At 35.8% G+C, this 25,440-nt stretch overlaps 1 protein-coding gene across 9 annotated transcripts in view; it reads right to left on the bottom strand.

The window, feature by feature from the left end:
- Positions 1-25,440, bottom strand: part of LOC102971413 (PARP1 binding protein) — a 123,755-nt gene that overhangs the window by 89,450 nt on the left and 8,865 nt on the right. For all 9 annotated transcript variants that reach the window (XM_042993036.1, XM_042993037.1, XM_042993039.1 and 6 more), the window contains exons 3-5: positions 15,844-16,077; positions 9,672-9,779; positions 329-499 (exon numbers count right to left, since the gene is read on the bottom strand). In XM_042993036.1, coding sequence (XP_042848970.1) covers positions 329-499; positions 9,672-9,779; positions 15,844-16,077 — 513 coding nt within the window. The remainder of the gene's footprint in view (positions 1-328; positions 500-9,671; positions 9,780-15,843; positions 16,078-25,440) is intronic.

The raw sequence follows: 25,440 nt of genomic DNA, 5'->3' as shown, positions 1-25,440 counted from the left end.
ATATACTATTTCCAAACTTTTTGCCCTTGGACACATTTATTCAAGGAGCATTTAACAGGGACTTCTTCCTTTGGACGTATTTACTCAAGGAGAATTTAACAGGGCTACCACTCTATAGAACACACGTAGGAAAACACTGTTTTAGAGATATTCTCCCTTGTCAAATTTGAAGAATATGGTAATAATACCACAGATTTTCAAATACCAAGGAAGAACATATATTCACAGTTTAAAACCTGTTTTATCATAAGAAGTCTATATTCCGGTACAGGTATCCACTGTTCATAACAGCCTTTTAAAACATCTTGAAAATGTAATATGTCCATACCAAAAAGATAGACATCTTTTTCTCTTGAGCAGCATGTTTCAAATCAGTGAAGGCTTCTCGTCCAAGTCCTCTATCAGGAATATTAAGAATATGAGCCAGAGCCAGGTCATTCTTTGAATTCACTAGCAGGCTTAAATATGAGTAGATAACTTTCCTTGCTAGTAACTGCACCTGTACAATAAAATATTATTTTCTTTATTGAGGTTGTTCTAAATCAATAATCTTTTCTTATATGCAGTAAAAATACTTATGACCATTCAATAACAATCTCACTCAACTCTTTGGGAAAAAAAGAGAACTACCATAAAACAAAAGTTTGAATTGGACAATTAACATATTCTTGATCGTGAAACCAACTTGCCACCAGTGAGCATCTATGAGCAAATAACAACTATCATAATTGTTGAAAATGTCTCTTAAAAAAATGATATAAAAAGATAAAGTCCGAAGTCTGCATTTCTGATAAGGCTGGATCTCTTTCCCCTGCACACATTTGTCACTAAATAACAAGGAGTAATGATGCCCCCTGAAGCTTAGGGAATGAGCCAACTGGCACTATTTGGTCCTTTACCCATACAGGACTAGATATAGGCTGAAGTTAAAAGGTTAAATTTTGGAGGAAATTATTAGATATTGGTTTTGACAATACCAAGTAACCAAGTAAGTATTACAATGAAGAGATAGAAGCAAATGTAAAAAAAATAACAAGTAGTTGATGTTGACATTAACTGGCCTAAAACAGAGCTATGACTGTTTAAGCACAAGATAAATAAAATCTCCTATAATTTCATATGGATATTGGTTCTTTCATATATACTGTATTTGTCTTTTATAGTCAAACAACAAACCAGGGTATTCAATGATCTTATTCTTAAAATTAGCTATTTATAGCTATTTAAGGCCTTGCAACTTCTATCTAGTATGGGGGAAGTGATAGTGTGAACTCCCACAAATAAGTATAACTTACTAGGTAAATTTTTAAAAACATAAATACATAAAGACACCGGAGGGACGCCTGGGTGGCTCAGTCGGTTAAGTGTCCAACTTTGGCTCAGGTCATGATCTCATGGTTTGTGAGTTCAAGCCCTGCGTCAGACTCTGTGCGGACAGCTCACAGCCTGCAGCCAGCTTCAGATTCTGTCTCCCCCTCTCTCTCGCTCTCTCTCTCTCTCTCTGCCCTCTCTCTCTCTCTGCCCTCCCTCGCTCTTGCTCTGTCTCTCTCAAGAATAAACATTAAAAAAAATTTTTTTAATAAAAATAAATAAATAAAAGACCCTAGAAAGGATCCAAAAAGCAGACACAAGCTGGAGGAGAACTTGATTTTAAAAGAACTGCAACAAGAAGGGTAAGAATAGCAAGCCTGTGGTTGTTCAAGGCCCTCAACTTCCTGTAGTACTGAAGTGAGTGATCATGTGAACCTCACAGATAACAAACATAAAATGGGAAGAAATTTTAAATACTATTTAAAGACACTGAGAAGTGTCCAGAGGGTAGACAGAAGCTGGAAGAATATTTAATTTTAATGGAACTGCAATAAGAAGGGTATGAATTAAGTTCATGGATTACTGGCCCAAAAATCATGACTATGGCGGCTGCAGAAGGTAGAAGTGACTATAAAGGTGTCCTTAGAATCCAGGGCTGGGAAAGCAGCTAGAAATTTAAAGGGGAAAATCTTGGAAAAATTGAGAGCATAAAGAGTCAAAATCCCTAGCTGACTGGGAAACCACACAAGCATGGGGGAGACTCCAGGAGGCCCATCAAAAATGCAAGTCAAAATGAGAAAGAAACATATTCAAAAAATATATTCAAGAAAGACTGAGCTATGAGGAACTAGAGCTATGCGTTGGAAGGTTTGCTAAACTGAGTGCATTCCTCAACTGTGTATAGCTTAAGTGGCAGAAAGCTGAAGGTGTACAGGCTTGAAGTGTTAAATGTACACAGCCAAAGCTTATCAGAACTGGAAAATTCAGGAAAAACCCTAGGAAAAGGAATCTATGGAGAGAATAAGCTCCATACTTCCCCCAAACTGTGCCTGACTGCCAAATTTGGCAGGCAGAAGAAAGATCTACAAAAGCCAACCCAAAAAAACAGCAAAGGGAAGCCATAATAATAGATATCCAAAAAGGTGCATACTGAGGAAACAAAATATGAAGTTGAAATCCAGGCAAGTAAATTGCCTACTAGAACAAAAACTCAACTGTCCTGAGAAGAACATGATATAACCCAGCGTCACTATAGAATATTATCTGTACTGTCCAGTTTTCATTCACAAATTACTAGACAGTTTAAAAAAAAAGGGGGGGGGGGGCGCCTGGGTGGCTCAGTTGGTTAAGCATCCGACTTCAGCTCAGATCATGATCTCACGGTTTTTGAGTTCAAGTGCCCCATTGGGCTCTGTGGTGACAGCTTAGAGCCTGCAGCCTGACTTCGAATTCTGTGTCTCCCTCTCTCTCTGCTCTTCCCCTGCTCGTGCTCTGTTTCTCTCTGTCTCTCAAAAATAAATACATTTTAAAAAATTAATTAATTAAATTAAAAAATTTTAAAAAGAAAAAGAGAAAGTGTTACCCCTTCTTAGTATAAAAAGCAATCAATAGAAATTATCACCAAGTAGACCTAGATGTTAGATTTAGCAGACAAAACATCAAGGTGTTTGCTATAAATACATTCAAAGAATTCAATGAAATATGTTCAATGAATTTAAAAAATGTTATCAATGAATTAACAGAGGAAATGACAACAGAAAAGTGGACACTATAAAAAAAGTAAATTCTAGAAATGAAAAGTACACTAACAAAAACAAAATTTGCCAAGTGGGCTCAATAACAACTTGGAGAAAGTGGAAGAAAGTATCAGTGAACTTACAAATATATAAATAGAAATTACCAAATCTGAAAAACAAAGGAAGAAAAAAAAGAAAAAAGAACCAACGAACACTGTGGGATAATTTAATTAAATCAATATATAAATACTTAGAATCCCTACAGAAGAGTGAAAGAAGCAGGAAAAAAAATACTTGAAATTATGGCCAAAAGCACGCCAAATTTGGTACAAAACATTAATTTATAGACGTAAGTGGCTACTCAAGTAGGAAAAACAAAAAATCACTCCCATATTATAATCAAACTTTGACAGCCAAAGATGAGAAAAAAATCTCAAAAGTAACCAGGGCAAAATGACACATTACGTACTAGGGAATGATGACAAGATTAATAGACCATCAAAAAATAAGCCAAAGACACTGGAACAACATATTAAATATGCTGAGAAATTATCTTAAATATTACTATACAATTACAATATAAGATAACATAGTATTTATGAATGAAACAGAACCACGTCCACAAATAGACCTAACATACATATGGCCATTTGATTTTTGACATAGGTGCAAAAGAAATCATAGAGAAAGGACAGCCTTTTCAATAACTGGTGTAGAAGCAATTGATCATTCATATGCAAAACAAATGAACCCCACCTAAACCTCACACCTTTTGTAAAAATTAACTCAAAGCAGATCACAGGTATAAATGTACAATATAAAACTGTAAAAGTTTTAGAAGAAAACATAAAAGAAAATCTTTGTAACTTGGATTAGGCAGTTATTAGACATGACACCAAAAGCATAATCTATAATAGAAAAAAACCGATAAATTGGATTTCATCAAAATTAAATTAGTTTTATGGAATTCTTATCACCCTCTCAACTGCTTCCACCCCATCTTCTTGCTCTGGAATCTTGTTTGTAACTAATTCTTAAATGTTGCTCCCACACTATTTACCTGAAATCTTCTCCTTGCCTATACCCTTAGAAAAATGGACTCCACGAATTCTAAACTCAATTCCCTCTCAAAACATGAAATTCATTAAACCCTTCAGAGACTGACAACATAGCTAAAGATCCCATAATTTATCATCTGTAACTAAGAAAATACTTTCTGAATTAAATCTTTTTGTTTTTAATGTTTATTTTTGAGAGAGACAGACAGACAGACACACAGACAGACAGCATGAGTGGGGGAGGGGCAGAGAGAGAGGGAGACAAAGAATCCGAAGCAGGCTCCAGGCTCTGATCTGTCAGCACACAGCACAACATGGGACTTGAACTCACGAACCATGAAATCATGACCTGAGCCAAAGTCGGATCCCTAACTAACTGAGCCACCCAGATGCCCCAATACTTTCTGAATTAAAATTAAAATTTCTCCATATTCTGTTTAATCATATTTTAAATTAGGAAGCATAAAAGAAAGCTTTAAAAGGTACGAATAAAAATTACAAATCAATAAGAAGTGTCATAGACAATTACTAAGAGAGTCTCTCAAGTTCATATACATATTAAAAACACTTTTAAAGGTAACATGCTTTTGGATTATTTAAATATCATATGAAAAACAATTTTTGAAACATGGTAGGCAGTCAGGGTCAATTTAAAAAAACTTTATTGAGGGTGCCTGACTGGTTCAGTCAGTTAAGCAACTGACTCTTCATTTCAGCTCAGGTCATGATCTCACCGTGGGTCAGCACAGAGCCTGCTTGGGATTCTCTCTCTCCCTCTCTTTCTGCCCCTCCCCTGCTCACTCTCTTTCTCTCAAATTAAATAAATAAACTTTAAAAAATACTTTAAAAAAACTTTATTGGACAGGAAAAAATTACCTTAAATATGGACTCAAAATTTAAGCAAAATTGATTTTTTAAATAAAGTTTGAATATTAACACTATGAAACTCTTTTCTTAAATATTAAAAATATTAGACAAATGTTACCTTTGCAGAGAGGCTCCCTGATTTCCCATATAAACAGCAATTCATGTACTCCCTTTCTTACCACCCTGTAATATTTCTGCATATCAGCCAATTATAATTCCCTGATAGACCTTAACGTTTTCTGACATTGTGTGTTTTCTTAATCTTTCTACTACTTCATGAGTTCCAGGACAGCAAATGATACATCCTTAGGGCCTTAAAGAATGACTGGCATTATAGCAGGTAATCAGTCCATTTTATTAATAGGTTCTCAATTAGTTTTTGTTCAATGATAAATGGAAAAAAAAACTTAACACATGTATGTGGCCCTTTTAGATATTACAAAATGAAAACTACTGATAAAATCTTACTTGAGATCGAATAAGCACTCATGTATTTTTATTACATTGCCTTAAAAAGAAAATCACTCTAAGGTACAACTCTAAGATAAAATCATCTTTCAGATCCATCCTAAAATTTTATAACATAAGGCACAACATGGTTTTCTGCTTATATTTCAAGTGTCCTTTTATTTTTATTTTCAGTGTAAATCATAATACTTCATGTGAATCTATAATACAAAAGTTTCCATTTTAATTTCACAGTGGAATAGTCTGTCTAAAACATATGAATCTCCTCTATCTTATCTCTTCACATTTCAAAAGACTAACACATTTGTCAAAAATTAAAGCAGAGAAAAAGTGACATTCACACTGTAATCAGAAACTGTTTTACTCTTTCTAGATTTAATTTCATTCAATCCCTGTCTCACTGTGCCTCTACTGTTCAAAAATAATGAGGATATAACAATATGTATAGATTTGATCCTTATTGGGTACAAACCACATCTACAACTTGCTCTTTAAGGCTAGCAAATTCTGCCCTGCTGATCTGTGATGCTAGGCAAACATCAGGGAAAAACATTTTGGAGTCCTCACAGTTAGAGTGTTTCTTTTAACTCATGGCTACAATTGGAAATCTATCCCTATCATTATGGTCATATAACATGGCAGTTATGGTTTCCCTGCTCTTGTATTTGCAAGTGTGTTTTAAAGAGGCTCTCTGGAAAAGCATTCCACATAAATACAGTTATGATGTCCAGAAGCAAGGGCCTAAATTGAAAAAATCCACAAGATTGAAGCTTTTACCAAGATACCAAAAATAAAGATAATGTTCTGTTTATTTGTTTAATAAACCGATTCAATCCATACCACAAAGTATTTGCAATGTTTGTTTAGAAGTTGAACAATCTTACTTAAGCTTTCTGGCAAGTCCAAGCTTCTTTTCCTATCCCTTAATTATTACTGAAATGCAGATATTCAACCTCAATTTGGAAGTTACTTTTGCTAGATTGAGATTAACAATTTATACAGGTATTTTTTACTTTCTTTGCCAATACATAAATTCTTACATATAACAACAACAACAAAAAGTTGAACTAGAACTAATATACTGGTAGAATTTTTTATTTAACTGAGGGTTTTCTTTTTGGGCCTTTATTCCATTTTTCCCTTCCTTGCTTCAGAATTTCTAGTGCAGTTTAGTACCTTAGGAAAAATGAAATAAAATAAAATAAGGAAACAAAAATATTTTTTCTCAAATTCATGCCATTCATCTACTTAATGACTCTGGCGTGGCATTAGTTAAGGTACATTTTGTGATCAAAATATATCTTTGCAAGACTTCAGCCCAAAAAAGTCACATTAGAATTTTAATAGAAATATATTGCCTTCCAAAAATACTTTGCAAAAAGAAAAATTAGAAGTCTGCAAGTAAAATGCAAAATGGCTAAGAGGATGGCTGTGACTTTAATAGTCCTCATAAAATCTAATCTATCAGCTAACTACTAGATAGAATACTCTCGGAAAACAATCCAAGGAGGCAAAAGATAAAAGTAGAGGATTAACCCAATGAAACTATCGTTGTATTTTTAAATTTTTTTTAATGTTTATTTATTTTTGAGAGAGAGAGACAGAGTGCAAGTAAGGAAGGGGCAGAGAGAGAGGGAGACACAGAATCCGAAGCAGGCTCCAGGCTCTGAGCTATCAGCACAGAGCCTGAGGCAGGGCTTGAACTCATGGACTGCGAGATCATGACATGAACCGAAGTCGGATGCTCAACTGACTGAGCCACCCAGGCGCCACTATCATGGTTATTTTTAAATGAGAAAACTATATGCTTGCAGTGAAGACTCATCAGTTTCTATATACTATGATCTTTTTTCATGAATATCCCTTTAAGATATAACATTTTATATATGTAAGCCAAAATTATAAACACGTAGGTGTTTTACACAAACTAGTTCATTTCTATTCATTAAAAGGCACAATAACAATTACTGTTTTTTCCCTGTAGAGCCTGTAACATAAATTAAAGAGATCTGTAAGTGATCTAGTCTCTTGATATATATGAATGTACTCTTTAAGAACCAATGAGAAAAGACCAGGTATTTGGTAAACATTTTATCAATATTTGGGACAGGAGGGAAAAACAATGTAAGTGAAAAATTAATTTCAAGCAAGAGAAAATAGTTACAAATCACTAAATAAAATCATGTCTGGGAAGAAAACATTCAAAGATGGGCTTGGAATATTTTCTTGTACCAGAAAAAAAAAAAGTAAATGCTCAGAAGTCTAATAGGGCATGTAAACAAAAAAAAAGACACAGAAGCCAGCATGAAGGGAATCTACCATTTTAGAATCAAGGATTAATGACTGTAATTGATTTTAAAACTCTGAATAAATAAAAAGTCATGAGTACATAGGTAATAAATACATAAAAAAGGAGAAAGATAAATAGAAAAAATCAAATTTGCATCTTAAATAACTATTATCCCAACTCCTAAGCTGGTAATGAAATAGAAAGAATTAAGTAGTGACCCTGCCTTTTTTAGGGAACTATATACTTCATCTCAGTTGATAAGATAAGTTCTTCTTTACTGAAAAATGGCAGCTAATCAAGGTAAAGACATGACAGGGTTAGAGATTTGCCATTCTGCAAACACTAAAGAAATAACAGAGTCAGACAAGGATCATCAATGCATGTGCAAAAGATTGTTGGGAAACAGGTTATTTACATAGTGTTACCCCATAGATCTCTGCTGATAGCAAAGGAAAAACTACATCTTTTTTCTAGACAGATCTGGCAATTTGGGACAACTTGAAACTGTGTCTCCTGATGTGATACTTACCATCAGTTAAGAAGCATGTACTATGAAATGTTAAACCTCAATCTAAGCAAGCTTTTAGCTGAAACCTCCAGTTTACTGGCAATAGAAGAACAAGATAAGTAATACCAGGAGAAATTTATCAGATAAACAAAAAAACAAAAACAAAAACAAAACAAAACATAAAAACGGAGGGGAATTCTAGATTAAAAGAGCTATAAAACCGTTTGGGGGACAAATGGAGAAATCGGAATTGAGAAGACAGTAAGTGATAATAGGGAATACTTAAGTTTTCTTACAGATGATAATGATATTATAGTTATGCCTTTATTTTCAGGAAATAATATGCTGAAGAATTTTAGGTATTAAGGGTCATGATGCCAGAAACAACTTTCAAATAAACCAGAAAAAATATTAAATGCAAATATAAAGAACCTTAGTAAATCTAGGAAGTAGGTATACAGGTATTTACTTGAGGGCAGTGATGAACATATTTCTTTTTTTTTTTTTTTAATGTTTTATTTATTTATTTATTTTGACAGGGCGTTCAGAGAGAGAGGGAGACAGAGGATCTGAAGCAATCTCTGCACTGACAGCAGAGAGCCTGATGCAGGGCTTGAACTTACCACAAGATCATGACCTAAGTCGAAGTTGGACACTCAATTGACTGAGCCACCCAGGTGCCCCAGTCAATATATTTCTTAAAGGCTATCTGTATCGCATGGGACTTATGGGAGAATCTGCTTTAGCAATGTTTCCTAAAAAACGGAGAAGGTGATTCATCAAATATATTAACTTGAAGAAGATGGATTTAGATATGTTGAATGTAATTTTACTGCTTTTTCCAATACTTCTAAATTTTTATCTTGTCAATGGTGATTTTATTTACCATAGGTACTTTCATAAACGTAACTCCCATGGTTAGTAAGGGGATACTATATTCAATTAGGTACCTAGCATAGTATTTAGCTAAAGGTAAATTATATTAGACCAAACATGTGGTTTCTTCACTGTGGTTTGTTTGTACAACAAACTCTATTATCACGATTTGTGATGCATCAGTTATTCTGCAAAAGGGACAGAACAGATTTTTCCATTGTACATCCTCCCAAGAATCACTCATTTAAAACCATAATTGTGAAATTTACCAAATACAAAGATTCAAAGAACTCTGGCAACCTAGATCTTCCAACTACTTTTCAGATACTTAGAATGATAACCTATTTTTGCACAGTGCCTGTGATCCTGGCCGGAAACCAGGAAGAAACTGACTGCTATGCTCTTGCCAGTCTCTAACGTATTACTCTTTGCAAATACAGCTTTATTTAAGCAAATTAAAGAACATTTTTGATTAAAAAAATAACATACAATCACATTCATAGTGATTTGAAGAGGATCATATCCTGCTTTTTAATTTACTCACAATTTATCAGTACCTTTTCATTATCCTGGTTGTGTTTACTCATTGGTGATGTCGGTACATAAAGATCAGTTTCATCAGCTACTGCATACTGTCTCCCAAGCAGAAAATCCCGTAGTTGACTCTGTAGAAACACAGGAGGTTGCTAATAATAAACTGCTTTTCCAACTATAAAAAATACTTCACATTGAGCTCTACATAGTGTCACTAATATCCCAGCATACAGTATTATTACCTGATCTTTGTTGGCAGTAAATATACATGGAATTAAACTCTCTAACAAAATGCTTGTTTCCAATGGCTGTACTCATAGAGTTCACAAGTTTAGAGTTAAAAGATAACCTTGCAAATTTAATCTGAGCCTTTAATTTTTATAGAAGAAAATTAAAGACAAAATGCTGACCTAAGGCACACAATAAATGCTTCATTTTGGGATTATACAAAAGTAAACCTAGTGTCCTAACAGCATATTTCAAAGTAAGAATTTCAATGAAAAAAAATATGGTTATTTGTTTTCACTGTGCCATGGTACTCAACATCTCCCTATTATTTGCTCTAAGCGATCCAAGATTATGTAGGTATTCACACACCTCATTCCTGATGAGTAAACTTGGAGGGAAGGTATAAACTGAATTAACAAAGCCTAAAGAGATTGCAAACCACTTTCCTCTCAGCCATTGCAAAATTATAACTAAAATAACTCCCCAATACATACTTCTTAAAAGGCAAAGTGGGATTTTGTTGTTCATAACTTGAATTTCAAAATTCAAGCTCACTAAAAAAAAAAAAATTTTATTTATTTTTTAAGTTTTGACTTTTACTCCTTTGCTACAAAGGGCAACTTAGATACCTATTTTCTTTCTTTTTCTTTTTTTTTTTTCTTTTTTTTTTTTTGAGACAGAACACCAGCTGGGGAGTGGCAGAGAGAAAGGGAGACACAGAATCTGAAGCAGGCTACAGGCTCCAAGCCATCAGCACAGAGCCCAACATGGGGCTCCAACTCAGACTGGGAGAAAATGACCTGAGCTGACGTTGGACACTCAACTGACTGAGCCACCCAGGTAGCCCTGGATACCCATTTTCTAAATATTAGCTAGCCAGAAACTTTTAATGACCAGTGACAACATACAGTGCAACTTTTCAATATTTAAAAAATTAATCTTATGAAATAATTCAGGTTCATTGTCTTTAAACAGAAAAATTGTTTTGGGAGAATTTGACGATTACTTTTTTTTTTTCATTTTTATTGTAATTCCAGTATAGTTAACATACAGTGTTATATTAGTTTCAGGTGTACAATATAGTGATTCAACACTTCCATTCATCACCCGATGTGCATCTCGCCTGCACTCCTTATTCTCTATCACTTATTTCACCCATCTCCCACCCACCTCCCCTCTGGTAAGCATCAGTTTGTCTCCCACAGTTAAGTTTGTTTCTTGGTTTGTCTTTTTAAAAAGAATTTACTATTTAAAAAATCTTAAATAGAGGTAGTCCTCACACTTGTGGTTCTTATGTTTTCAGGAGAGATGTTAAAAGCAAAGGTTTATTCTTCCATAAATACAATGTTATTTTCTTGAATCGGATAATATTACCCTCTGGTTTAAACTATGTTCATGTTGGGGTGCCTAGGTGGCTCAGTCGGTTGTGTCTGACTCTTGATTTCAGCACAAGTCATGATCTCACAGGTTCATGAGTTCAAGCCCCACATTGGGCTCCTCGCACTGACAGTGCAGAGCCTGCTTGGAATTCTCTGTCTCTGTCTCTCTGTCTCACTGTCTCTCTCTCTGGCCTTCTGCACATGGTCTCTCTCTCAAAAGAAATGAACTTTAAAAAATAAAGCCATATTCATGTTTAATGACATGTAAAGTACAATATTCTAGATCAGTTCAGTGAGGAGGGTCCATGGACTCCTGAGGTCCTTAAGACCCACTCAGGAGACCCAGGAAGTTCACCCTTTTTCAACTATGTATCAATGTGAATCTGAATTTTCTTGATATACTTCAATCAAAACAACATACCAGACAGAAGTAGACATGAGAAACAGCTATTTTCTATCATACATGACATTAAGGACATTTATTAAAAATGTAAAAAGTAATAAATACAAAATATGTAAAACATTCTCACAATGTTTTATTCCTAAAAAATTTATTCATAACACTACTCACATAAACAGGTAATAGGTTTATTATCAATATCTTAATTACTGATACTTTGAACATATCTCAATTTTAATCTTTGATAAATATTAACAGATAAAACTCATATAAACAAAATCTCCTTGTAGTCTTAATTATTTTTTAATTTTATTATTATTTTTTTAATGTTTATTCATTTTTGAGAGACAGACAGGCAGAGGACGAGCAGGGAACGGGCAGAGAGAGAGGAAGACCCAGAATCTGAAGCAGACTCCAGGCTCTGAGCCATCAGCACAGAGATCAAACCAACTGAGCCACCCAGGCACCCCCTAATTAATTTTTAAGCGTGCAAAAGGGTTCCTAAACTTGAAACTTTGACAAGGACTCTAGATAATATGGCATAAAGCTTTCTGAAGTAAGCAGAAAAATCACAATGTATTTTCTGTGATACACTATTAATTTTATTGATTTATACCTTTACTTTGTAGGTAAGTTGTTATTCATTCTACTTTTATCCTCTTATTAACCATATTTTTCCATTCCATTAATGATTACCTTCACTTTCTGGTACTCAAATCAGACCCGTTTCTCTACTGTCATTTAAAAGTGGTAATGCCTGCTTATTCCCAACAAACTACAACATTTAGCCATTTTAATTCTAAACTAATATCAGAATCTCCCTTAGTGTCAGCCTTCCATTTCAGCACACATATCCCCAGTCCATCCTTATCATACACACGCCAAGTTTTGTTGCTCACTACCATCTTCCTCTAGATACGTATCTGCTCCCATTCATCTGTTTAATTATTACGGTCTTTGAAAAGGCAAAGTCTTCACTTGAAGTATGAAGACAACATTCTTTAAATTTTTCCATAGCCTCACAAGTCCTTCCTTTATCTTAGCTAGTAAGGGATACCTTGTTGAGGATCAAGACATGTTATTTAATTTTTGTTCTTTTGAAATAACTTGTTCTCTCCACTAGGAAACTTATAATATTTATCTTTACCCTTAAAGAGTCCAGGAATTTTACCAGGACATGTGTAAGTATGTGTCTTTTCTCTTGATTACAGGCTGGAACCTCATAAACACCCTTAACTAGCAGAATCAAAGAAATATTTATTATAATAGATGTAGTTTCAAGAAATATTTTACTTAATCATGGCCTCTTCTGCATCTGTTCTTTTATCTCCTTCTGGAACTCCTATCATTTGTATGTTAAATCCTCTCGATCTAACCTCCAAGTTTCTTAACTTTTCCTTCACGATTTCTTGAACTTCAGATTTTTCTCTCTGCACTTTAAATATTTATTTCAGGACAATAATTTGTGTCTGAGTTCATCTGTTGCATTGGGAAAACTTTCTTCTTTTTTTTCCATCTACAAAGTCTCACGTTTAGGTTTATCCTTGAATTTCCTTGAGTACTTACTATTTTTATGGATTCAAGTTGTCACTCTCCACTAGCAGTTCTATTCTGTTGAGCATGTGTGTTCTCAGATAACTCATCTTTCTGTAACTGCTAGGACTCCTTAGGTGGCTATTGCTTTTCTCATTGGCTTTTTGGGGCTCAGCCTTGAATGCTGAGGTACTTCAAGTGTTGATAATTTTACAAGTAACGGAAGTTGAAATAGTCTCTACTCTTCATGAAGCAGCAGTGGAGAAATAAACAGGATGCCAGTCACCTGCTGAGGCCAAGGGAGAGTCTTCTTGTGGTCTCTCAAGGATCACCAACAGTACACCCATCCATTCAGCTACGTTTTGGCTTCGTCAGAGACAGAGAATCCTGGCACACTCACAGAGAGCGTTTGTTAACCTTCCCCAGAAGGTCCCCAGATTTCTGAGGGCTGCTAAGCTCTTCTCAAGAGCTACCATTTCTTCTCTTCAGCCCAGGGCTCTGATTTCCCCCAGATAATTGCTTAATTCATGAGAAAGCAAACTCTGTACCAATTGTCTCTTCTTAAACTCTAGTTAGAATCCAAGGCCTTGTATGCTCCAGATATCCACAGGCCCTGCATCCATGTTCCCCAGGAGAGGAATTATAATGTACGAAATACAGAGGAAAGGGGCATTGTTCAAGTTATAAGGTTCCCAGAACTTCCCTGTCTTACCTTTATCTAAGTTCCTCATAATTACTGCCTTCTTTAGGTTACAATAAACAAAAAACAAAGAAGACACATAAGCATATGTATCTTTAAAGGCACTTTTAGCATAAATTAGGGTTATATTTAGTGCATTTTTGAGGAACCAATCTAGGGATATGTTTGCCTGCTCACTTTTTCCTCTTTGGAAATTTTCCTAAACAAGTATCAGAGATCAAATCTTTCATTTTAAATGCAGAAAATTTTCAACTTCACATACTATCATCTTAGCAGCTTGCACTCCACTCCTGATGTTCTGCAGAAGAACATGTTGATATCTGGAGACACAGAACTCCCTCCAATATAGACTTATATATCTCAAACTATAGGTGATTCACTTAAATGAAGAGGCTTATTAGAAGATTTAAACAGGGGCATAGGATAAGATGAAAACAATGTGCCCAAAAACCTCAGGCAGATTATATTCTCATTGGCTTATCAGAAGATTTTCTTTGTTGTTCCAATACTATGTTTGATCAGCCTCTAAATTAACTATGTGAAAAGTAGTCAAAAATCATCTCTACAAGCAAATAAAATATAGGTAAAGAGGAAAAAAAAAAAAAAAAAAACCAAACTATCTTCCCTCACAATATCTTCACCATAGTAAGGGTGTGTATGTGTGGGTATGCATGTACACATATGCATGTGCATCTTAGAAAGTTACAACAGGACAAAGGGTTCCATTATAGCCCAGGGAGGCCAAGACAGCAAACTGCCTGCCAATGTCCACTCTCCCCTTCTTCCTCAGTAACAGAGAGTTTGTTTTTATTCTGGCATGTTATGCAGGAAAAAAAGACTACATTTTCCCTAACATCTTGGTGTGGCCATGTGACTAGGCTCTGGACAAGGACACGGAAGCAAAAGAGCTATGTCTCTTTAAAAGGAAAGGAGAATACTGTGCTCCCTTACCACTTCTTGATGCAAGGAATGCCAGTACAGGATCTGGAGCTCTAACAGCTGTCACAAAGGACCTTGAAGGCAGAGGGTAGGAACTAAGATGGAAGAGCAGAATGACAGAAAAGTCCTAGGTATCTGATAATCACAGAGCTATCACATCAGTCCCAGATTCTTACCTTTAGATACCTTTTATAAGAGTGAAATACACTTCCATTTTGTTAAACCACTGCTATTGCAGAGGTTTCTATTACAAGCAGCCAAAACACCATTCCCAAGTATCAGACAGAAATATTTATAAAATATTTTAACAGCTTAGAAAATAGACTAAATCTACAATTATTTAGTTATTACCACTATTTAATTACTACTTTATTGGTACCCAGTAAATGTTAAGATAAAGAAATATATTTCAACATTTTAAAACAAACCAGATACCAATTCTAATGTAGATAAAACCAAACTGCAAAGGATAACATTCCATTAATTTTAAAATTTATATTCAATAAAAAAATAAAGCAATGAATATGTGTATATGTTTAAAAAAAAGGAATAGTGTATTACTTCATGTTTATTGCATTATACTATCCTCACAAAATGATATCCCATCTAATTAAAATAATATTATTAATCCATAGAAAGAGTCATAGCATTTATACAACATATGCCAAAATGAACAGATGCACATTAAACCAAGTAAGTAAATAGAAAAGCAATCCTTGAAATGAATTCAAAAAGAAATCACACATTTGGGACTGATAACTTTGTTAAAATTTTTTGATCTAGTAAAAAGCTGTTCTTATATTTCAACCAAATAACAACAGAATTTCAGCAAAATTTACCACCAAAATATTTCTTTCCAGTAATAACTAGCTTTCAGGTAGCTAAATTTTCCATTTTCTAACATGATCTGAAAAGCAAAAGCATTATCAAGTTACCATAAATGCTGATAACGTAATTTAAAATAAAAATAAATCTAGCCAAATTTTCATTTAAGACAGATTTTAAAAAATACTTACAGGGGATATGTTGGCATTATTTTCACACTTAGAAATCAAAACACTACATTTTTTATAAACATCAATCAGATCTAACATATTACTATTCTTTAAGAAATCATCGTAAGTCCTCCTAATGTCCTCATAATGGTCAATCACTTCCATATTTTCAACTGGTAAGTCCAACTTCTCATGTAGGAAGAATTTCCAGGTCAATAAGACATCACTGAGAGGAACTGTAAATTCTCCATTGTGCTGAAAGAGACAATGCCAAAAATAAAAAAATAAAGTTGGGTGCCAGAATATTCATTAAGTTATAATTGAGGTAGGAAGCACAAATTGAATTTTGTTATGTAAGTCTACACTGAATTGTGGATTTGAAGAGAATATCCAAATTAACTATGGAATAATTTTAAAACCAGATATGAAAGAAAAAGATTTTGATGGTTTTATAAAAATATAAACTACTATGGCAAGTTTGTGCATGACACAATTGGCAAATATACAATTATTCTTCGCTGAATTTCTCCTACCCAAAGTCGGGGGATGGGTGGGCAGAGATCTGTACTTAAGTACTACCGACTGGGAAAACATTTCATTCCATTAATACTTAGTTTCTTTCAGCTCTTTCAGCTAATGTATTTTTAATCTCTTATTCAAAACTGTCAATGCCATGGTGAATTACCACATACCGCACTATTCCAACTGTTACTCTTAAAACATGATCATAAAAACTAAATTTTTAAAAATCATGGTTTGGTTTGGTTTTTTCATTACTATTCCAGGGAAGACAAAATATCAGTGCTAAAAAACCTTGGGTCAGAGAATTTTGATTCTTCCCTGCTCATGGACACACTAAACTATAAACAAACAAGTTCTAAAAAGCCAAGGTTTCTTTCTATAAGTTGTTGGATGCTCCTAATCAGGCAAAATTGTCCTTTTTCTCTTCTTCAATATCAACATGATATATTATGCCAGTAGCTGAAGGTTTGTTTTTTTTTAATTGATTGCATTCTGCTCCCACTTAATATTAATCTCAGGTATTAGTAATGGTGCCCTCCAAAATATGCCAGCCCTAATTCAGTAAAAAATTCTAACTACTCCTTTCCAAAGCAACATGAATAACAAATATTTTTAAATATCCATACGTGATTTTGTGAAATGTATTGCGTTGCTCCTTTCACAGTTAAGTACCCTTAATAGGTTAGTAGTTTCTGATAACACCAAGATCTTTCCATTAATTGTACTGAAAGATGGGTGGATATACAAATAAAACTGTAATTCACTGGAACTAAAATTGTAACATCATCTTTAGCCTAAGAAGAAGACTAATGAGAATCAAATAGACCCAAATAATAAAGTACTTTCTATTAAATCTATACTTCTTTCAAATCTATATTTCTTTTATAAAAATGAGCCACATTGTCTAGTTACTATCCAAATTGAAGACAATATGTCCAAACTGCCTTAAAATAATTAACTTTTTACTCATCTGTATGGAAACAACTAAGGAAATTACCCTTACTATCCTTGGAGGGACCTGTTATACCAAAATTATAAAAATTAATTATATTTCATGAAATTAATTCAATGAAAAACCAAAAAAAAAAAAAAAAAGTAACTCTCAAACCTTGAATCCATAACCCAAATGTAAGTCAGATTTGTAATTTCTCAGCATTGAATCTAAAATTGTACACCTCACTTCCCAATCCCGTAAAAATTACACAATAAAATTTCCAAATGTATCTAAGTTAAATAAATCCAGTTATTTAGAGTTTCAAAACTAAATTGTTTTATCTCAAAAATTCCAAAACTATTTTGGTATGGCATTCCTCACATTAAAAATAAATTAAACGTATGCCTAATGTAAATGTACAATTTACTCTCATTCTGTGGACTATGCCTAGTTCAAGTATGCAAACTCTTGATCTTGTGAGAAAAGGTTTTGACTAGATTAACAGTGTTTATACTGGGATTGTAAAAACATTTTAAATCCAAATAAAAATGTACTCCAGATATCAGTTTTCGTGATCAGGTGCCCACCATGACAGCATATTCTATTATTCAAACCAGTAACAACTGATTCAGAGAGCTTGTGGTCAAATCAGAAAATGTTTTGCTAGGAAAACATGCCAGCTGGCTAATATCTGAAGGAAGTTCAAGATGGTCAATGCTTTAATTCTCTAATGGACATAAGAAAGATTGTATTTCCTAAGAATAAAATAAGAAAAAAATGAGTTACATTTTTCCAGAGCACTGCACTTTGTATATTTTACTGAACTTATTTTTATAATTATTCAAAAATTTAAATAAACTTTACAATTTCTAACTACGTGGAATTTTTGTTGTTATCAAAAGAGAAAAGATAGTAGGTCTACTTAACAGCTATTAATTGGCTGTGTGACCTTGGGTAAAATACTGAAATCCCTGTGAGTACATTTCCTTGGTTATAAAATGAGATTATACAGATTAAATAACACCTGATAAATGGTAGGGGATAAAAAATGTCAGTCTGCTTTCTCTTTTCTTACTCAAAGTAAAATAATTATCTGTTGGGGGGAGTATTAGATAAATGTAACACAATTGTAAAAACTGTCACTTCTTATTTGTTATGTCAATGTTAGGTCATTTTCAAATCTGACAGTTAACCACAGGCTGTGAGTCTCCATGAAGTTATAAAATTAATATCTTTGTTTCATCCACTGGAACATTTGTAACACTCTTAAGGCTATTTAATGTGAAAAATAGCATGTATAATACAATTGCCAGACAGATTCAAATAATGAAGCCAATTCTAAAGAAAGGAAAAGCTAAAACACTATTTGCAATCTAAAAAGTCACATATATTTGCCATATAGTCCTCAATGAATCTATAATAAATTAAAACCTTAGCAGTATAAAACTCCTAGAGGTCAGATGATTTAAGCTAAAAAAGACTTCCCCTCAGAAAACATTCCCAAAACCTAAAACTCAAAGATTATTTTAATGTACCTTTTCTTTATCCCAATTAAAGCAACTAAGAAAACAAACATGCCGGTACACAAGCAACTCTACTAGGTATTCGCAAGTTTTACTATAGTCAAATTCAATTCAAAGGATCACATACTTTTAGAGACTCATGTTCTCAAACTTCAGATAATTGAAAACCTAAACAGAGCTCAGAGAGTGAAAAATACAGGTGAAGCATATATACAATCAATTCTACCTTTTTATTACTATTACCTATGAATGCACCTGCAGGCATATGTGTATGTTTTTCATATTGCTGAGTGACTTGGAAGTCTCAGCACAGTTGGGGATGCCTGAGCTAACGCTACATGGGCAGTGAGAGTCAAACGGAATTGCAACCCACCATCTCCACTGCACACGTACATACACAAACTGCGAAAAGCTCAGTTGCAATTCACCTCTCCTCTTCTTTCCCACCCAGAGTCTGAACTTTCACAGTGAATTAAGTGAATTAGCAAGTAGAAAATTAATAAGTAGAAAGAGATCCTGAGTGAGTGCTACACAGACAAGTCCTGAAGAAAAAAAATGACTTGACCTGAGTATTTCAATATATCAAAATTTTTACAATGAAAACTAAATTTTCTTCACAGTACATTTAGCATTTTGACATATTTATGTTTCAAAAATTATTCATAAACAAACAACAAAAGGTGAGTTGAACGTAGTCCGTTTAATTCCAAAACAATAGTACTCAATTATTATACAATAATGATTCTTAATAATTGCCTCAATTTCTCTCTCTCCTTATTTTCCAGTGTATGGTTACCAAAGTTTAACCTTTGGCTAGCTTATTCCATTTTTACAATATTCTCAGAATCTATTACTTACCTTAGTACCATTTCTTCAGGTTATTAAAGGAGAGATTTTTTTTTTTTTTTTTAACATTCAGGCAGTAAATTGGAAAGACTTGAATGTGGATTGCAATGGAGAACAAAGGAAAGAGACTTTAAAATGACCCTTGGGTGTCTAGTTTCACAGACTGAGTGAACAATGATATGTATAATTGAGACTCAGAATATGAACAAGAAGGTAAATTGACAGAGGAAACAATATGGTCTACTTTTAAAAACACTGATGCAGAGACAGTACTAGACATCAAGGTAAAATGTCTAATAAGTACCTGATCATACCAAGTAAGACTCAGTAGAGAAGTCTAGCATATAAATTCTGGTGAAACAATGTAAGGCAAGTATATCTAGTGAAAAGTAAAATGGAGCATATTGGAAGATATTAACAATGTGTATTACTAAGAGAGTATCTAAAGAACATGTAGAACTCTTTTAAAGAGTAAAAGAGATAAAAACAACTCGACAGTAAAATAAGCAAAAGAATATGCATGAATTGACAATAAAAAGAGGATACCTAAATAGTCAAATAAGCATTTAAAAGATGTTTGAATGCTTTAGTTAATAGAAAAATTAAAATGAAATGCCACTTTCTCTCTTTTCCAAGAGGCTCCATGCTGGCAGTGTGGAGCCTGCTTAGGATTTCCCCTCTCTCTCTCTCTCTCTCTCTCTCTCTCCTTCTCCCTCTCCATCTCCCCCCATCTCTCTACCCCCTCCCCAGATCTCTCTCTCTCAAAGTAAATAAAGTTTAAAAATATAAAACAAAACAAATGTAAATTCTAATAACCAAGTGGAAGAGCAATGTGGTAGCATCAAATCAAAGATGTATCTATCATATGACCTGCTGTGTAGGGAGCCTAGAGAAAATCTTGTTCCATGCACAGACATCTCATTTCAATGCAGAAGTGTTTATGATACCAAAAAAACTTCAAACAACCCAAAGGTCCATCAATGAGTAAAATGTATCAGTCACACAAAGGATGATTGTTACAATGAATAAATTAGATCAACTTTTCTATCATACCTAAAGAGGTCTTGAAAACAATACTGGATGATCAAAACAAGAGGCAGAAAGAATGTATACCATCTGTTATAACTTTAAAATAGACACATTAACAGGGAAATCTGCCTGGCTGGATATGTAGAAAAACCCCTCCTGGTATAAAACACCTAAAACTAAAAGAGAAAATAGAGATCACTGGAAGATGGCGGCGTAGGAGGAAGCTGGGCTCACCGCGCGTCCTGCTGATCACTTAGATTCCATCTACACCTGCCTAAATAACCCAGAAAACCACCAGAAGACTAGCAGAACGGAGTCTCCAGAGCCAAGTGCAGACGAGAGGCCCACGGAAGAGGGTAGGAAGGGCAGAGAGATGGTGCACGCTCCACGGACTGGCGGGAGGGAGCCGGGGCGGAGGGGCGGCCCGCCAGCCAAGCAGAGCCCCTGAGTCTGGCTGGCAAAAGCGGAGGGGCCAGACGGAGTGTGTTCCGACAGCAAGCGGGACTTAGCATCTGGGAGGTTATAAGTTAACAGCTCTGCTCAGAGAACCGAAGGCTGGAGGACAACGGGAGGGAGAGTTGTTGAGCCCCAGACGACAGAGCTCAGCTTGGCGGGGAACAAAGGCGCTTGCCAGCGCAATCTCCCTCGCCCATCCCCCCGCCAAAATCCCAAAGGGAACCAGTTCCTGCCAGGGAACTTGCTGGCACCGCGCAAACACCCAAAGCTGTGCTTCTGCGGATCCATCCCTCCAGCGGGTCTGACTCCCTCCCGGTGCCACAGGGCCCCTCCCAAAGTGGATCTCCGAAAGGAAAAGCGAGCTAAGCCTGCCCCTCCTGCCCCCGTGCACCTTGCCTACCCACCCCAGCTAATACACCAGATCCCCAGCACCACAAGCCTGGCAGTGTGCAAGTAGCCCAGACGGGCCACGCCACCCCACAGTGAATCCCGCCCCTAGGAGAGAGGAAGAGAAGGCACACACCAGTCTGACTGTGGCCCCAGCGGTGGGCTGGGGGCAGACATCAGGTCTGACTGCGGCCCTGCCCATCAACGCAAGTTATTCAAGACAGCACAGGGGAAGTGCCCCTCAGTCCCGCACCACTCCAGGGACTATCCAAAATGACGAAATGGAAGAATTCCCCTCAGAAAAACGTCCAGGAAATAACAACAGCTAATGAACTGATCAAAAAGGATTTAAACAATACAACATAAAGTGAATTTAGAATAATAGTCATACAATTAATCGCTGGGCTTGAAAACAGTATAAAGGACAGCAGAGAATCTCTTGCTACCGAGATCAAGGGACTAAGGGACAACCAGGAGGAGCTAAAAAATGTATTAACGAGTTGCAAAATAAAATGGAGACAACTACAGCTCGGATTGAAGAGGCAGAGGAGAGAATAGGTGAACTAGAAGATAAAATTATGGAAAAAGAAGAAGCTAAGAAAAAGAGAGATAAAAAAATCCAGGAGTATGAGGGGAAAATTAGAGAACTAAGTGATGCACTAAAGAGAAATAATATACGCATAATTGGTATTCCAGAGGAGGAAGAGAGAGGGAAAGGTGCTGAAGGTGTACTTGAAGAAATAATAGCTGAGAACTTCCCGGATCTGGGGAAGGAAAAAGGCATTGAAATCCAAGAGGCACAGAGAAGTCCCTTCAGACGTAACTTGAATCAATCTTCTGCATGACATATCATAGTGAAACTGGCAAAGTACAAGGATAAAGAGAAAATTCTGAAAGCAGCTAGAGATAAACGTGCTCTAACATATAAAGGGAGACCTGTAAGACTCGTGACCGATCTCACTACTGAAACTTGGCAGGCCAGAAAGGAATGGCAGGAGATCTTCAATGTGATGAACAGAAAAAAATATGCAGCCAAGAATCATTTATCCAGCAAGTCTGTCATTTAGAATAGAAGGAGAGATAAAGGTCTTCCCAAACAAACAAAAACTGAAGGAATTCGTCACCACTAAACCAGCCCTACAAGAGATCCTAAGGGGGATCCTGTGAGACAAAGTACCAATCATTTTATCACTGTACATGAGAAAAAATTTAAATAATCACAGGGACTTCTGGGAAATTTCAAAATTAAGATATTATCAAAAATGAAAAAGTAAATAAAGTTAATCAGTTTTTAGAGCGGCTTATTTTTACTGTCTCCTTACCAGGAACTAATAAAGAGGAATCAAATGGAAAAAAATAAAAAATAAAAATAAATAAATAAAAGAGAAAATAGAAAATATTTTTTCATGACTGAATTGTCCATAAAGGAAATTACAAAAAGTCAAAAATAATCAACTATTGGGACTTCATTAAGATAAAAAGCTTCTGGGGGCGCCTGGGTGGCGCAGTCGGTTAAGCGTCCGACTTCAGCCAGGTCACGATCTCGCGGTCTGTGAGTTCGAGCCCCGCGTCAGGCTCTGGGCTGATGGCTCGGAGCCTGGAGCCTGTTTCCGATTCTGTGTCTCCCTCTCTCTCTGCCCCTCCCCTGTTCATGCTCTGTCTCTCTCTGTCCCAAAAATAAATAAAAAACGTTGAAAAAAAATTTTAAAAAAAAGATAAAAAGCTTCTGTACAGCAAAGGAAATAATCAATAACACTAAAAGGCAGCCTATTAAATGGGAGAAGATATTTGCAAATGACATATCTGATAAAGAGAATCCAAAATCTATAAAGAAGTTATCAAACTCAACACCCAAAAATCAAATAACCCAATTAAGAAATGGGGGACGACATGAATAGACACTTTTCCAAAGACATCCAGATGGCTAACAGACACATGAAAAGATGCTCAACTGGGCCACCTGGGTGGCTCAGTTGGTTAAGCATCTGACTCTAGATCTCAGCTCAGGTCATGATCTCAGGTTGGGGAGATGGAGCCTCACATCGGACTCTATGCTGACAATGAGGAGCCTGCCTGAGATTCTCTGACCTCTCTCTGCCCTTCCCCCAGTCACCTCAAAAATAAATAAATACATAAACATTAAAAAAAAAAAAAGATACTCAGTATCACTCAGCATCAGGGAAATACAAATCAAAACCAGATGAGATACCACCTCACACCTGTCAGAATGGCTAAAATTAACAACCCAAGAAACAAGGGGTTGCCAAGAATACGGAGAAAGGGGAACCCACTTGCACTGTTGGTGGGAATGCAAACTGGTAGACACTCTGGAAAACAAAACAACTAAAATAGAACTACCCTACAATCCAGCTATTGCACTATTAGGTATTTACCCAAAGGATACAAAAATACAGATTCAAAGAGGTACATGCATCTTGATGTTTACAGCAGCATTATCAACAACAGCCAAACTATGGAAAGAGCCCAAATGTCCATCAACTGATGAATGGATAAAGAAGATGTGGTATATATATACAATGGAATATTACTCAGTCTTCAAAAGAATGACATCTTGGGGCACGTAGGTGGCTCAGTCAGTTAAGCATCCGACCTCAGCTCAGGTAATGATCTGGCAGTTCACGAGTTTGAGACCTGTGTCTGGCTCTGTTGCCGACAGCTCTGAGCCTGGAGCCTGTCTTCGGATTCTGTGTGTCCCTCTCTCTGCCCCTTCCCCGCTCACACTCTGCACACTCTCTCTCTCTCTCAAAAATAAATATTTTTTTTTAAAAAAATGAAATCTTGCCATTTGCAATGACGTGGATAGAGCTAGAGTGTATTAAGTCAATCAGAGAAAGACAAACACCATATGATTTCACTCATATGTGGAATTTAAGAATCAAAACAAATAAACATATGGGAAGGGGCGGGGGGGGGGGAGGAGAGACGGAAAGAAACCACAAGAGACTCTTACTGATAGAGAATAAACTGAGGGTTGATGGAGGGAGGTGGGTGGGAGATGGGCTAGATGGGTGAGAGGTATTAAGGAGGGCACTTGTTGTGATGAGCACTGGGTGTCGTATGTAAGGGATGAATCACTGAATTCTACTCCTAAAACAAATATTGGACTGTACATTAACTAAAATTTAATTAAAAAAAAATGAAAATAAAAACCCAAAAGCTCAAAAACAATGAGAAAGTGCCAATACAGATGGGTAAGCAAATGATGGAGCCTATATTTCCCTGGTAACTACCATTCCCTGACACTAAAGAAGCTGGTTTTTATGAACGCTGAGCACAAGTTTTAGGAGACAAAGCTAAGCATAAGAAAGGTGGAAAGTTGCATCAGAGACCCTCCCTGCCCACCCTGCCAGATAAAGTCAAAGCCTCTAAACGTCAACACTCTTTATGGGGCAGGGCACCTGGGTGGCTTATTCAGCCAAGCTTCAGACTCTTGATTTTGGCTCAGGTCATGATGTCTAGTCGTGACATGATAGAGTCATGAGAGATCGAGCCCTGCATTTGGTTGGGCTCAGCGATGGGCACGGAGCTTGCTCAAGATTCTCTCTCTCCCTCTCCCTGATCCTGCCCTCCTCGCGCATGCTCTTTCTCTTTCTCTCACTCTCTTTCTCAGAAACAAATAAATAAATATATAAATTAATACATAAATACATAAATGATCTAAAGGTCAACACTCTTACTATGTCCACTAGAAGAAAATCTGCCCAGCAAAAAGTGATAATGAAGATACTTGCCAGGGAAGAGATTTCTTTTTTTAAACGTTTATTTATTTTTAAGAGAGAGAAAGAGAAAGAGACAGAGAGGAGAGGGGGTTAAGGGGAGACAAAGGGAGAATCCCAACCAGGTTTCACGCTGTCAGCACAGAGCCCAGCACGGGGCTCAATCTCACAAACTGTGAGATCA

The sequence above is a fragment of the Panthera tigris genome, chromosome B4, assembly GCF_018350195.1.
Source record: "Panthera tigris isolate Pti1 chromosome B4, P.tigris_Pti1_mat1.1, whole genome shotgun sequence".
Taxonomy (NCBI): domain Eukaryota; kingdom Metazoa; phylum Chordata; class Mammalia; order Carnivora; family Felidae; genus Panthera; species Panthera tigris.
The sequence above is the reverse complement of the archived record's forward strand: the minus strand, read 5'-3'. Positions and strand labels throughout refer to the sequence as shown.